The sequence below is a fragment of the Lathyrus oleraceus genome, chromosome 1, assembly GCF_024323335.1.
Source record: "Lathyrus oleraceus cultivar Zhongwan6 chromosome 1, CAAS_Psat_ZW6_1.0, whole genome shotgun sequence".
NCBI classification, from domain to species: Eukaryota; Viridiplantae; Streptophyta; class Magnoliopsida; order Fabales; family Fabaceae; genus Lathyrus; species Lathyrus oleraceus.
The window spans coordinates 206,978,206-206,990,883 of record NC_066579.1 but is presented as its reverse complement, the minus strand read 5'-3'; the positions used below and the strand labels follow the sequence as shown (position 1 = coordinate 206,990,883).

The window sequence follows — 12,678 nt, the reverse complement described above, 5'->3', positions numbered from 1 at the left end:
TTAAAAAGAAATAATTTTTTTTCTAAAAAGTGACACTTATAAAGAAACGGAGGGAGTATTGAATTATCAACTAAGATAAAATCATGCAATTTAAACTAAGACTCTAACTAAGGGAACACGCATTAAAAATCAAGATTTTAAGCTCTAAAGGCAAAATAGAGGCATCATGTGTAAAATGAATTAATTATGGAAATAGTTTCTTATAATCAATATTTAATTAAAAGCTAACTCAAACCTAATTATCTAATTATGCCGATTTCTAATCAAACTTCAATTCTAAAAACAATATGTTCTAAAAATCTAATTTCTAAAAATCCAATTAAAATTCTAAAAGTTTATAAAACTATAATTAATTAGTATTTTAATCTTCACTTTGACATCTGATGTATTTCGATCTTCACTTCGAAATTCCTTCTCCCATTCTCGAAGGAGCTTCAAGCGAAAGCCAATAAACATTTTTGAATTTCATGCTGAGATCGAGTTCATTCCTCAACTTTATTCACTCCGATTCGAATCTTGACTCAATAGCAACAACAGGTATTGAACTCTCTCTATGATTCTGATTCGATTTCTTCTTCTTCTCACTTCTGCAGACTGTAGGATTTGAGAACCGTTGATTATGTGCTATTGCTGCGTTATCTTGTGTCGTGGTTTTTGCATGCGCGAAATTGAGAATTGAGAGCGAGATTGAGAGAATTCTCTGAGTTGGAGAGAGATCGAGAGTGCAGAGTGTTGTGTTCTTGCAAATGGTGATTGAAATATCCATCTGGTGAATGATGAATGCCTATAAATAGCAGTTGATTTAACAGAGATAAACTATGTTAAATCGTGCTTAGTTCAAATCAATTGAGGGTTAGAAGTTCTGTTAAAAAAATATTAAGATTAGTTAGAGTTGTTAGTTATAAGTTAGGGAAAATCAGTGAAGTTAAAACTTTGGTAGTTAAGTTTATGTTAGCTTTTTGGTTAGTAAATTCTGTTAAATGAAAAATGTTAACTGAAACTGAATTTTCGCTTAAAATAAGATGACTTGAGCTGGATACTAGCTCAAAGTTCTGTTATTTGAATAGAAAAGATTTATTTAACTATTATCCGTCTTCTGTTAGATGATTGAATTAGTGAATCAATGTAAACCATGTTAGTAATTATAGTTGTGAATTAGATGGATTAAAACAATGTAATTAGTTAGTTACAAACTCCGTTTCTAGTTATTTATCAGCTTTTGTCAAGATGAAATTGTTGATGAAATTAACCTCCAAATACGGAAAAGTTACTGAACCAAATGCACATTTAAGGCTCTGCAACTTTGTTCTTATGCAGGTTGAAACTGTTTTACACTTCTGTTATGTGAAAAGTGTTAATTTGCTATTTAAAAATGATTATGCTAAACTGTAACTATAACATATTCTTTTAGTAAAGGAGTTAATTCTGGAAAAATTGTTAGAAGTTTGTGGATTAATGGATGTCTGTATGCTAAGGCGCGCTGGTGTTGAATTTGCAGGTGAAACATGGAAGGGTGAATTTGCTTGCATTGGACATGGTTCGAAGAACTTGGCATGCTTAGAATGATTATGCACTAATAGAAATTATAATTTTGAAATTTTGGTTTGTAACTTTGAATGAAAATGCTATCAATTAAAATTATAAACATGGGTTGGCTTGTAATCTGAAAAGTGATATGATGACATGATAAGGTTTCTAAGATCTAAAGTGACTAAATACTTGTATAAATAAGGTGTCTCTCGATCCATGTTTTCTATAAAACACACAACAACCAAATAATGAATGCATATTCATACCTTGTATTTGTGTATTTCAATGGCGCAAAGTCGTAGTTTCAATTTAGAGTCACCGATGACACACCTCTCGCAGATCTGATTTCCAAACTGAATACTCTCCTGCGATATTCATAAAATCGGAGAGTTGTCAAGTTCGAGTATCGTTTACCATTACTTGATAACGAAGGAAAAATATAGTTCACCAACTTTGGACTGAAGACGGATGCATATTTACAGGTCATGCATAGTACATTTTACCATTACACATCAAAGGTCTGATTGAAGTGGATGCGAAGATTGAAAGATCCGTCGACGATATTATCAATATGTTGCAACGTTCTGAACTATTTGTTTATAACGATATGTAATGTTAAATTTATGTTAACAACTATTTATGTAATGTTGAGTGTTTTAATTTAATGTCAAGTTGATTTTGTTTCTAGATATTGCTCATACTTTATGGTTTGAAGTATCTGGACTACTTTCGGATATACATCTCAAAAATATATAAAAAATTCATTTAGAGATGCAACTCCGAAAAAAATAGGTGTAATTGGGGTGTCTCACTCGTTAGTGTTCAATTTTATGAAAAACAAATGCGTCTGAAGATATATCTTCGAAAATAAGGAGATTTTTTTACTTTTCCCCAAGAGTTTGGAAAAACATGTAAGGATGGAAAAAATTGTCTCTTTTAAAAGTGAGTTTGCTTATTGACTCGGTAACAGGGTCAACCCAAACATTTTAGTGGTCCTATTCTTATTTTAATTATAAGGCCTCTAATAAATAATAGAATTTAAAAAGAAACAGTCATTAATAAATAAATATTGAATAATTTAACATTTAAACAATAATTATCTATTAATGTTTGTCTATTTGTTATTTATTGATGTGTTGGTAGAGTGAGATAAAACAACTAAAATTATAAAAATTAAATTTCGAATTTGAACCGATTACCCTTATGTTGCAAAATATATAACTATCCGCTAAACTAGTATATAAATTAATTAATCACTATGCAATCTTGTATTTGTTATAACTAAATTGTATATAAATTAATTAAACCCGATTTTGTTATTTGAGGCTCTCGAATATTTGATGACCTGTGTGGTAGGGTCGACCCTGTCCGGTAAGGTTACGGGCCAAGGTGTCGGTTATCAAACTAGAAAATAATGGATTAAACCACATGATTAGCTCATGTAAAATCAAATGACTTTCTTGTATAATTCAATTTTAACATAAATACATGTATTCAATCAAAAAGGACAAGATGATTGTATCTCCAATAAAGTTCTAAAAATACCATGACATTTTAAAAATTGTCAAAAATATCATACACAATTATTTTTCATATCTATTAAATGTTTTTTTTCCTCTAGTGAATACAAATAAATATTTAATTGATGAAATTTTAATTTTTACTACTAATATTACAACACCTAGACAATTCAGCCAAAACATTATTAGCATTGAGACATATACTCAAAAATTATCCTTGCAAAGAACATTACCACCAGCACCTAAACCTTACGAATTTATCCAATGCCGCATAAATGAATAAGAGAGCATATTTATCCAATGTGTCACTAATTTCCCCCTTTTAAGTCGGTTTATTATGAACATTTGAAACGTCACTATGTAATGAAGACATTCGATACAAAGAATCAATCACATATTCTAATCGGCGACTCTCATACTACTAATGAATCATGAATGTTTTGTATGTTACACGACTGCCCCATCAGAGTTACTCATGATGAATTTGTAACCATGTTCATCATGAGACTGTTTTGCGTGTTACACGACTGCCCCATCAAAGTGCACCTTGGAACTTATGCTACTCAACAGTTAGTAAAAAGACCTATCTTCTACAAATTTTGAGATCAACTGACATTGACAACCAACGCCACCTCTTCTTATATATACTTTAAAATTAAACTCGATATAAAATGGCTTATTATTTATATACATTCATATAAAAATGAACAGGGTCATCATCGTTACCTCGCAGGGCTTTAAATGTCAGGGTTAAAACAAAATTAAATCCAAAATATATACACCAAATAAGAATATAGCATATAATGCCCACGCAGAATTCGAGCTAGCATCTTTGGATTGAATTCCCCAATCCAAATTAGATGCAATTGCAGAAAGGAAAATCAATTTCAATCAAGATGCCAAATTAGATGTACTTGAAGAAAAATCAATTCAAGACACAATCCAAATTAGATGCACTTGCCAGAAGAAAATATTTTTTCCAATCAAGGAAAACAAAAAACCTGCAAAAAAAAATGCACTTGCAAGAAGAAAATATTTTTTTCCAATCAAGGAAAACAAAACCTGAAAAAAAAAAACTCAGAAATATATGTCTAAACAAGGGAAATATATGTCTAAACAAGGGAAATAATCCAAAATCCCATTTCAAAATAATTATTGTCAACTATAAAAATCCTTATTACCATCTCTATTGGCTAAGAAGTCATAAATCTCAATAAAAACTTCAATAAAAACAATACTGGAAAACTTCAAATGAAAGAGATCAAAAAATCCGAAACGATGGTCACTCAAATAACCTACCACTACGACTAACATTATTTCATTCTTTCAAGCCAATTTGATCAACTTCAGAACCTGAAGAAGCTTCCCGAAGGACTTGCATCGCCTCAGACACCTTTATTTTCAATTCTTCAGGAGAGTCAATCAAATGTATAACCTCGGACTGATCCATCTCCAATAACATTCCGGTAACCTTTGCAGTCTGATGGTTCGATGTAAGACGACCCACCAATGGATATAAATGCTCACCCAACATCTGTTTAGCCAATAAAACGTTTATTTTAAAGTCGTGATATTGACAAAATTTAAATTATAATATGCACACAATGTCGCAACTATAAAAATAACAAATTCAAAGATCACACATATAACTCAAACAAACTTTTACATACCAAACGTTGATTTTCTGGGGTAGCAGAAGCCAAAGCTGAAGTAAGTGAGTTGTTAGACAACCCACCATGACGCGGATTGTTAATGGGAGAAGCAACAGCAACTACAGATGTATCCATCAATTGACCTGTGAGACCTTCGGGATCTACTGGATCCACGCCATTTCGACCATTGTATCTAAACCCTTGGTTGGAATTACGGTTTGGCAGCTGAAATCAAAATTAAGATATTTCAAAATGTGTTTAATTAACTAGTAATACTGTTTTGATATTTTAAAATGTGTTTAATTAACTAGTAATACTGTTTTCAAAACAATAAAGCTTAAGGAATAAATACCTGGTTTTGTTGCACCGGTTGGAAATTACCAACTCGACGTGCAACCATCCTCGGTCCAGGATGACCTTGCCTTTGAAGGTGATATGGCATGATAAAGTTTGGGGCAACACCAGATCGCATAGTTGGCATGAGCTGTTGCTGGAAACCGTATCCATTTGGCTGAGGCGGAATGAGACCAGGTGTACCTTGACCAAAATACAATTGTTGTGGAGCAAGTCTTGGGGCACTTTGATATCCAGCAATTCTTCCGGGCAAAGTTGCGACTCCACCAGGTGCTTGAATTTGAGAAAACTGAGCCTGCAAGTATGTGTGAAAAAAATAAAATGAAAATAAACAATTTCTACAAGGCATGAACAAACTTATAACCACAAGCAAGATTTGATTAGAAAGAACAAAGTGAAGTTGCCGGTTCATAATGTATATATAATAAATAAAAACTTGAATATTTCAGCAAACAGACTTACACCCACTTCACGGGTAAATCAATACCATGAAAATAATTAATTTATCCATAATTTAATTCTAATGTTGATTTAAATTTAGATAGCATGTATACAACATAAAAACCAGGCATCACCTGCAAACGAGCTTTCCTTTCTTCTTTGCGCTGGGCCACGGCAACATATAGGGGTTTATGTCCTATAATCTTACCACTCATTTCATTTATCTGGAAAACGAAAAACATAATACAACTTAAGCATCAAACGAAAAAGGATATATTTGATTGAGCAAAGGCTTTATGAACAAAAGAACAAATGACATACAGCTTTACTAGCTTCCTCAGGAGTCGAAAAGGCAACAAAACCAGAGCCCTTGCTATGACCATGGACATCATACATTACCTGCAGAAACATATTAAATGCAATTATAATTGCAAAATATTCAAATAGGGAGTAATGACACAAATGCATGTAGGCGGAGTGTGGAACCAGCCATATGCACGTATCTACTCACATACACTAGACCAATAAAATAAAACAAAAAGATACAAATATTCAAAGATAAATTTTGATAATATACCTTGCAAGATGTTATTGTTCCATATTCAGAAAAGAGCTCTTTCAACTTTTCTTCATTAAGATTGTCATCAAGGTTTTTCAAGTACAAATTAGCACCTTGTAATTTCTCATATCTTTTTATTTTTTCTTGCTCAAATCTGGCTTTCAACTCTGCCTCCCTCTCTGATTTTCTTTGAGCCCTCCCGACAAACAAAAACTTTCCATCATTTGTTGCGGTCCCATTCAGACCTTCAACTGAAGCAGCGGCTGATTCTGGGTTTTGGAAATTCACAAAACCAAAACATCTAGACTTCCCATTATCATCTTTCATGACCACAACACTTGTTATTACACCATAGGTGTTGAAGAGCTGTTTAAGGTCCTCATCTGTGTATGTTTCAGAAAGGTTTTTCACATAAACATTAGTGAACTTAGGTGATCCATTTCCTGACCTTTCCTGGCGCCGAATGAAATATCCTACATAAACTTTTTTATCGTTTATAAGCATTCCATCCAATTTTTCAATGGCATTTTTTGCAGACTCGTCATTATCAAATTGAACAAAACCATATCCCCTTGATTGACCAATCTCGTCCATAGCTACCTTACAAGAAAGCACAGGTCCAAAGGCAGCAAAGGTATCATGGAGAGCCTTGTTATCTATTGATGTATCTAAATTCTTAATAAAAACATTTGCAAATCCACTTTTCCGAATGCTGGGATCTCGATGAGAAAACATAATACGAATAGGCTTCTCATTAAGAGGAGTAAAATTCAAATGCTCAATTGCATTAACAGCTACAAAATAAAATTTGGTGTAAGAGAAGCAAATATAGTCTAAACAATGCATTTTAAAGACGACTACAAAGGTTATATCTCAAGGCAATATGGAACCAAACTCATCCTTACCCCAACCCAAATAAGGTGTTGTACCTGCAATAAAGACAGATGAAGTGGCCCAATAGAAACACACTAAAATCTCATGCAAGTAGCTAGTGACATTGATCATTAATAAAAAGAAATAAATGAAACAACCGCCGACTTTGCTTTTTTCCTTGATAATTTTCAAACTATTAATGATATACTTTATTAATCTCAAGAATCAAGTAACTAAATATAATATGTCAATTTTTCTGACATAAATCTACTATAAGATATACCTTCAAAAATTTTGTTAGCAAAATAAGGCCAAAAAAGTACATGACGGAGTTATGAAAAAAAAACACCACATAATAAGAAAATCATTATTGGCACATGTCATGTTTATTTAATTATGAGTATGACAAACCTACACAATATAATTAGAGAGAAAGAAATAGATTATGGGACCCAACAACCAACCACTCACCCCATAAAAGAAGGTTCATATGCCAATTGCAATCATATTGACAAGATTTATGATATTTCTACAGTTATATTACAACCACAATTGCATCAAATTTCTACAAAACATAAGGATCGCTTTCATGATTTAAATAATGATGAATGATTTGCCAAAGTGATTTAGAAAACAACACACGTCAGCCATCATGACTAAGTTTTTAACGTTCAAATGATCGTAACACGACCAGAGAGATTAACGACATTTTGAAAAGGGTTTTAAAAAAAACTGTGAAAACAATATTAACCATGATACCATGGTTTTTACGTGTATACTATTGGAGAAACTTTAACCTTCTTAAATAGTAGCATGACAAATTAAACAATAAGGTAAAAGACGGCCCAAGAGTGATATTTCCACAATTACAGCATTACCATAATTGCAGCCGCATCGGTCATATTTGACAACAAATTTCTACAATGATCACAATCATGATTTAAATGATGAATGATAGGTCAACAACATTTTGAAAAGGGTTTTAAAAAACAGCACACATCAGCAATCATGACTAAGTTTTATGAAGTGCAAATGATATTAACACGACAACAATGAATAACGACATTTTGAAAAGGGTTTTAAAAAACAGCATGCATCAGCAATCATGACTAAGGACTAAGGTTTTACGTCCAAATGTTCGTAAAACGACTGTGATTGCAGTGATTAACGGCATTTTGAAAAGTGTTTTAAAAAAAATGCAAGCGAAAACAATTGTAACCATGATAATGTCACTTCAACTGTATTAAGAACTGTATTAAGAAGTAGAATAACAACATAAATACAAAGTTAAAAGATGGCCAACACGCCACAATTGCAATCTTTGGTAACACCTTTGTACCTAACATCAATGATCAATACCATAATTTAAATGATGAATGATATGTCAAATAGGTAAAAACAGTGTGCCGTATTCATTGCACCATTTTGATTAACAAAATTTCAAAAGGGTCTTCTAAAAAAGCCCGCGAAAACAATTGAAACCATGATACATGTTTTTAATGTCTATACAAATACCATATTTAGTCGTGATCGCCCACAAAAGATGTTGATCTATACATATCACCGACAAAAAATGTTGATCTAGACATATCACTCACAAAAAAATGTTGATCTAGACATATCACTCACAAAAAAGTGTTGATCTAGACATGGAACACGACCCTGACACTTCGAATGATATACACTTCTACAGCAGTATGACACTGATTTAATTAACACAATCATCGATCAGAAAAAAAAACTTTTCAACACAGTATTGATTAACAACATTTCAAAAAGGATTTTTAAAAAAGCCCGCGAAAACAATTGCAACCATGATACATGTTTTTAATGTCTATACAAATACCGTATTTAGTCATGATCGCCCACAAAAGACGCTGATCTATACATATCACCGACAAAAAATGTTGATCTAGACATATCACTCATAACAAAATGGTGATCTAGACATGGAACACGACACTGACACTTCAACCTGACACACACTTCTACAGCAGTATGACACAGATTTAATTAACTCAACCATCGATCAGAAAAAACACAACTTTTCAACCCAGATTAACAACATTTCAAAAAGGTTTTTTTTTAAAGTCCCCAGAAAACAAATGCAACCATGATACATGTTTTTAATGTCTATACAAACACCATATTTAATTGTGATCGCCCACAAAAGATGCTGATCTATATCTACCACCCACAAATAATGTTGATCTAGACATATTACCCACAAAAAAATGTTGATCTAGACATGAAACACTACACAGACACTTCGACACTTCTACAGCATTATGACACTGATTTAACTAACACAATCATTAATCAGACAAAAAAACAACTTTTCAACACAGTATTCACGTAATCACACATGCATGGCATCAACCAGAGATAATTATTCAAATTCGAAAACTAACAACAAGAGAATGAAAATCGAAATACAAACCATCATGAGCATTGGAGAAGTTGACATAAGCATAGCCAAGCGACGATCTCTTGGTCTGATCCCTACAAACCCTAACCGAAACCACTGGAGCAATCTGACTGAACAGATCATAAAGCTGAGCCTCGTTCACATTCCCATCAAGATCTCCAACATACAGAGACGCGTTGTCGAACCTCCCAACCCCGAGACCACCGTTCATTGCCACAGGAACCACATTCTTAGGTGATGATGAAATCGCAGCCATTTGTTCTGAACAAAAAAACAATCTGAAAAAACAAACAATCTCAGTATAACGCTTTGAAGTGAAAAAATAGAGAGAAAAACACTGTACGATACGAGAGAGAGAATGAGAAGTAAAAACTCACCGTAACAAAAGAGATTAGTGCTGAATGAATTGTAATTAGGATTAGGGTTTTTTTCCTTATATATGTGAAAAATTGGGAGAGTATTATTTTTTTTTAATTTTTTGGGAATTTTTTTTGTTCTCCTTTTGGTGTCTCCGAAACAGAGAACACAAGGTGTTTCTGCGGAGAGAGTGAAAAAAACCGGTGATTGTGACAGGGTTTTTATACTGTGTTATTTTTTATAGTTTGTTTTTGTGTACCCGAATGAGAAGCGGTATCACACACGACACAAAGGTATGCCACGTGGGTGTTTAGTTTTGTCTGCCGCAAGTACCGTTTCAGTACTTGACTGATGATTGTGGCACAAAATTGTGCTGAATCAGTATCAGGATACTAAATTATTTTTTTAACTGAAATATTAGTATTGTACAAGAGTTAGTCAAAGTTTGTCTTTAATTTAATTATAAGAACCAACGGTAAAGAATATTTGATTTAATAAATTACTGAGAAATTCTTTATATTCATGAATTTTAATAGAATATTAGTATATTTAATGTAAATAAATTTAAATTTTATTTTATTTTAAAATAAATTAATATTAAAACATGATACTGTATTATGATATTGAATATTATTGTTTTATTAAATAAAAATATTATATAATGGGATTAATTACTATACACTTTTATAGTAAAAAAAATTACACGATCATTATCATCACCCATTTGTATTATTTTATAAATTTTTAAAATAAAAGTCAAACTCGTTCCAATATTCAATGTCTATGATTAACTGATTATATAAAATCCTTTTAAGGATATTTCAATTAAATTCTTATATAATATATAATTAAATTTAAGAGTATGGAAGTATTCACCTTATTAATAAAAAAAATTGATATCATTATTTTTATATTTATTTTAATAAATATTTATTTAATATAATTTATTAAATGTATGAGGAAAAATATTGTATAAATATTACTCTTTTTTCTTTAAATTATAAATTTTTTTGTAAATTAAAAAATTATCTCAAATTATAAACTATTTTATAATTCTAATACAATAAATAATTTTTTTAATATATTCTATACTATGGGTTTTTTTCTATAATTTAATTTTTTTTATGTAATTAATGGAAAATGGTATTGTGAAATTTAATATAATTTCTCTTTCTCATATAAAATTAAAAATATTTATTAATTTGTGTAAAATATTGAAATTGACTTGTAATTTGAGATGAATAGAATAACCTATTAAAAGATTATTTTTTTAAAATAAATTATAATTAATATTATTAATTTACTTTAAAATATATAAAATCAAGATTACAAGTATTAAATATTAAAAAAGCTTAAATAGATTTGATTTCGGCAAGTTTGCGTGTTTTTCAATTTGATTCCTGAATTTTATTTTTTGGATATATATTAAAATCATTTTGATTTTGGTCCTTAAAATAAAAATTCGCAGGAAATCTACCGATTAAAATTTTTATAGGAAATCTGTCGATTAAAAAATTCACAGAAAAATTTAAAGTAAAATCAGCAGAAAATCCACATATTTTCCTATCGATTTTGATTTTAAGAACTAAAATAAAAAAAAATTAATATTCCGAGATTATTTTTAAACAAAAAAAAGATTCCGGGATCAAATTAAAAAACACGTCAACTTGTAGGGATCAAATAATTATTTAAGCCTAAAAAAAGTTATGGCTAAATTAAAGTTTTAGTCCTTCAATTTTATCTAATTCACGAAATTAATCTCCATATTTTAAATTCAAAAATTTTTGGTCCCCTCGTGTTTTTTCACCAAAAAACAATGAAATATTTATTTTTTAACTTATATTTTATTTATGAATGATGATTTGGCATATTTTATAAAAAAATTATCATGTTAAAAATGAAAACATCATTAACTTTAAATTTAAAATAGAGGAATCGATTTCATGAATTAAGTAAAATAGGAGAATAATAATGTAATTAAACCAAACACAATTTTGCTAAATTTCTATACAAAATTTATATGTTAGCTACATTAAGAAAAATATAATTTATGTTTATAGTTAAGAACATAGTCTTTTTGACTCGAAATATTACTTTAAATTACACGCAAATAACATCTTATTAATAAAAAAAATTGAAAGAATCATGTTGATTGAAAAGTCAAAACAAACCTTTCTTTAAGAAAAAATGAAACATTATATAAAAAAATGTTGCATTTATGATATAAACAAAAGAAAAAAATTTGAGATTTGAATTATTTACACTTTTTATATTTTTTATAAAAAAAGTATTAAAAAAAAGTAAAAAAGTAAAATTAAAAAAAAGTGAAAAATTATAAGAGATATAAGAAGTGTGGATGACCATAAAGAGAAAATGATTTTGTTAATTTTTATGAATTTTATTTTAATTTTTCAACATAATTAATAATGTATTTATGATAATATCTTTAATTTTTTGTATTTTTTTAATCAACAATTAAATAATTATTATTCTTACGACTTTGTGCAATCATGATTATTTTGCACTATTGTAACAATACTTTAGCTTTGTACACTAGTTCTTGTTCAAAGATGAGTCTTTTCTCAACTATGTTCTAGTCCACACACTTTTTGAAAAAAAATTGGTTTTATTAATGTATATTTTTATACAAATCAAGATGATAACAATTGGTTTAAAATAGAATGTCATATTTTATGTTGTAAGATTTTGGTGGATCTAGAGGAATATAATTTGTACATGTATCGCTTGTGACGGATTCCCTTTACCGTCATACTTGAGTTGTATACAACGTGAGTGATTCTTTTCTCATTTGTTTCAACAATTCTCAGCGTGGGTGCACTATTAAGAGACTCGTCAAATGGAACTCCTCCAATCTCAAGTATAATATTATGAATCTTTATAGAAGTTACTTCGAGATGCCCATCTGTGATGGTTTTGGTTAAGTCATTCGCAACTCCTCTGACG

The 12,678-nt window shown here is 30.3% G+C and overlaps 1 protein-coding gene and 1 long non-coding RNA gene across 2 annotated transcripts; one reads left to right on the top strand and one right to left on the bottom strand.

Moving 5' to 3' along the window:
• The first annotated feature begins 267 nt into the window (after nucleotides 1-267).
• Nucleotides 268-1,810, top strand: LOC127127929 (uncharacterized). Its single transcript, XR_007805552.1, has 2 exons — nucleotides 268-537; nucleotides 1,499-1,810. It is a non-coding gene; the product is annotated as an uncharacterized LOC127127929 (long non-coding RNA).
• Nucleotides 1,811-4,176: 2,366 nt separating this feature from the next.
• LOC127127920 (polyadenylate-binding protein 3) lies at nucleotides 4,177-9,924 on the bottom strand. Its single transcript, XM_051057195.1, has 8 exons — nucleotides 9,735-9,924; nucleotides 9,370-9,635; nucleotides 6,075-6,850; nucleotides 5,819-5,896; nucleotides 5,632-5,721; nucleotides 5,055-5,351; nucleotides 4,721-4,927; nucleotides 4,177-4,584 (listed from the first exon to the last, which is right to left on the bottom strand). The coding sequence occupies exons 2-8, from the start codon at nucleotides 9,611-9,613 to the stop codon at nucleotides 4,369-4,371; spliced, it is 1,908 nt and encodes a 635-aa protein (XP_050913152.1). The 5' UTR covers nucleotides 9,614-9,635; nucleotides 9,735-9,924; the 3' UTR covers nucleotides 4,177-4,368.
• Between the last annotated feature and the right edge of the window lie 2,754 nt (nucleotides 9,925-12,678).

Coding starts and splice junctions, on each gene's coding strand:
- LOC127127920 (XM_051057195.1), bottom strand. CDS start 9,613: ATGGCTGCGATTTCATCATCACCTAAGAATGTGGTTCCTGTGGCAATG. Junction 6,851..9,369: donor CTTCTCCAATGCTCATGATG/GTTTGTATTTCG, acceptor TTTATTTTGTAG/CTGTTAATGCAATTGAGCAT. Junction 5,722..5,818: donor CTGAGGAAGCTAGTAAAGCT/GTATGTCATTTG, acceptor TTCGTTTTCCAG/ATAAATGAAATGAGTGGTAA.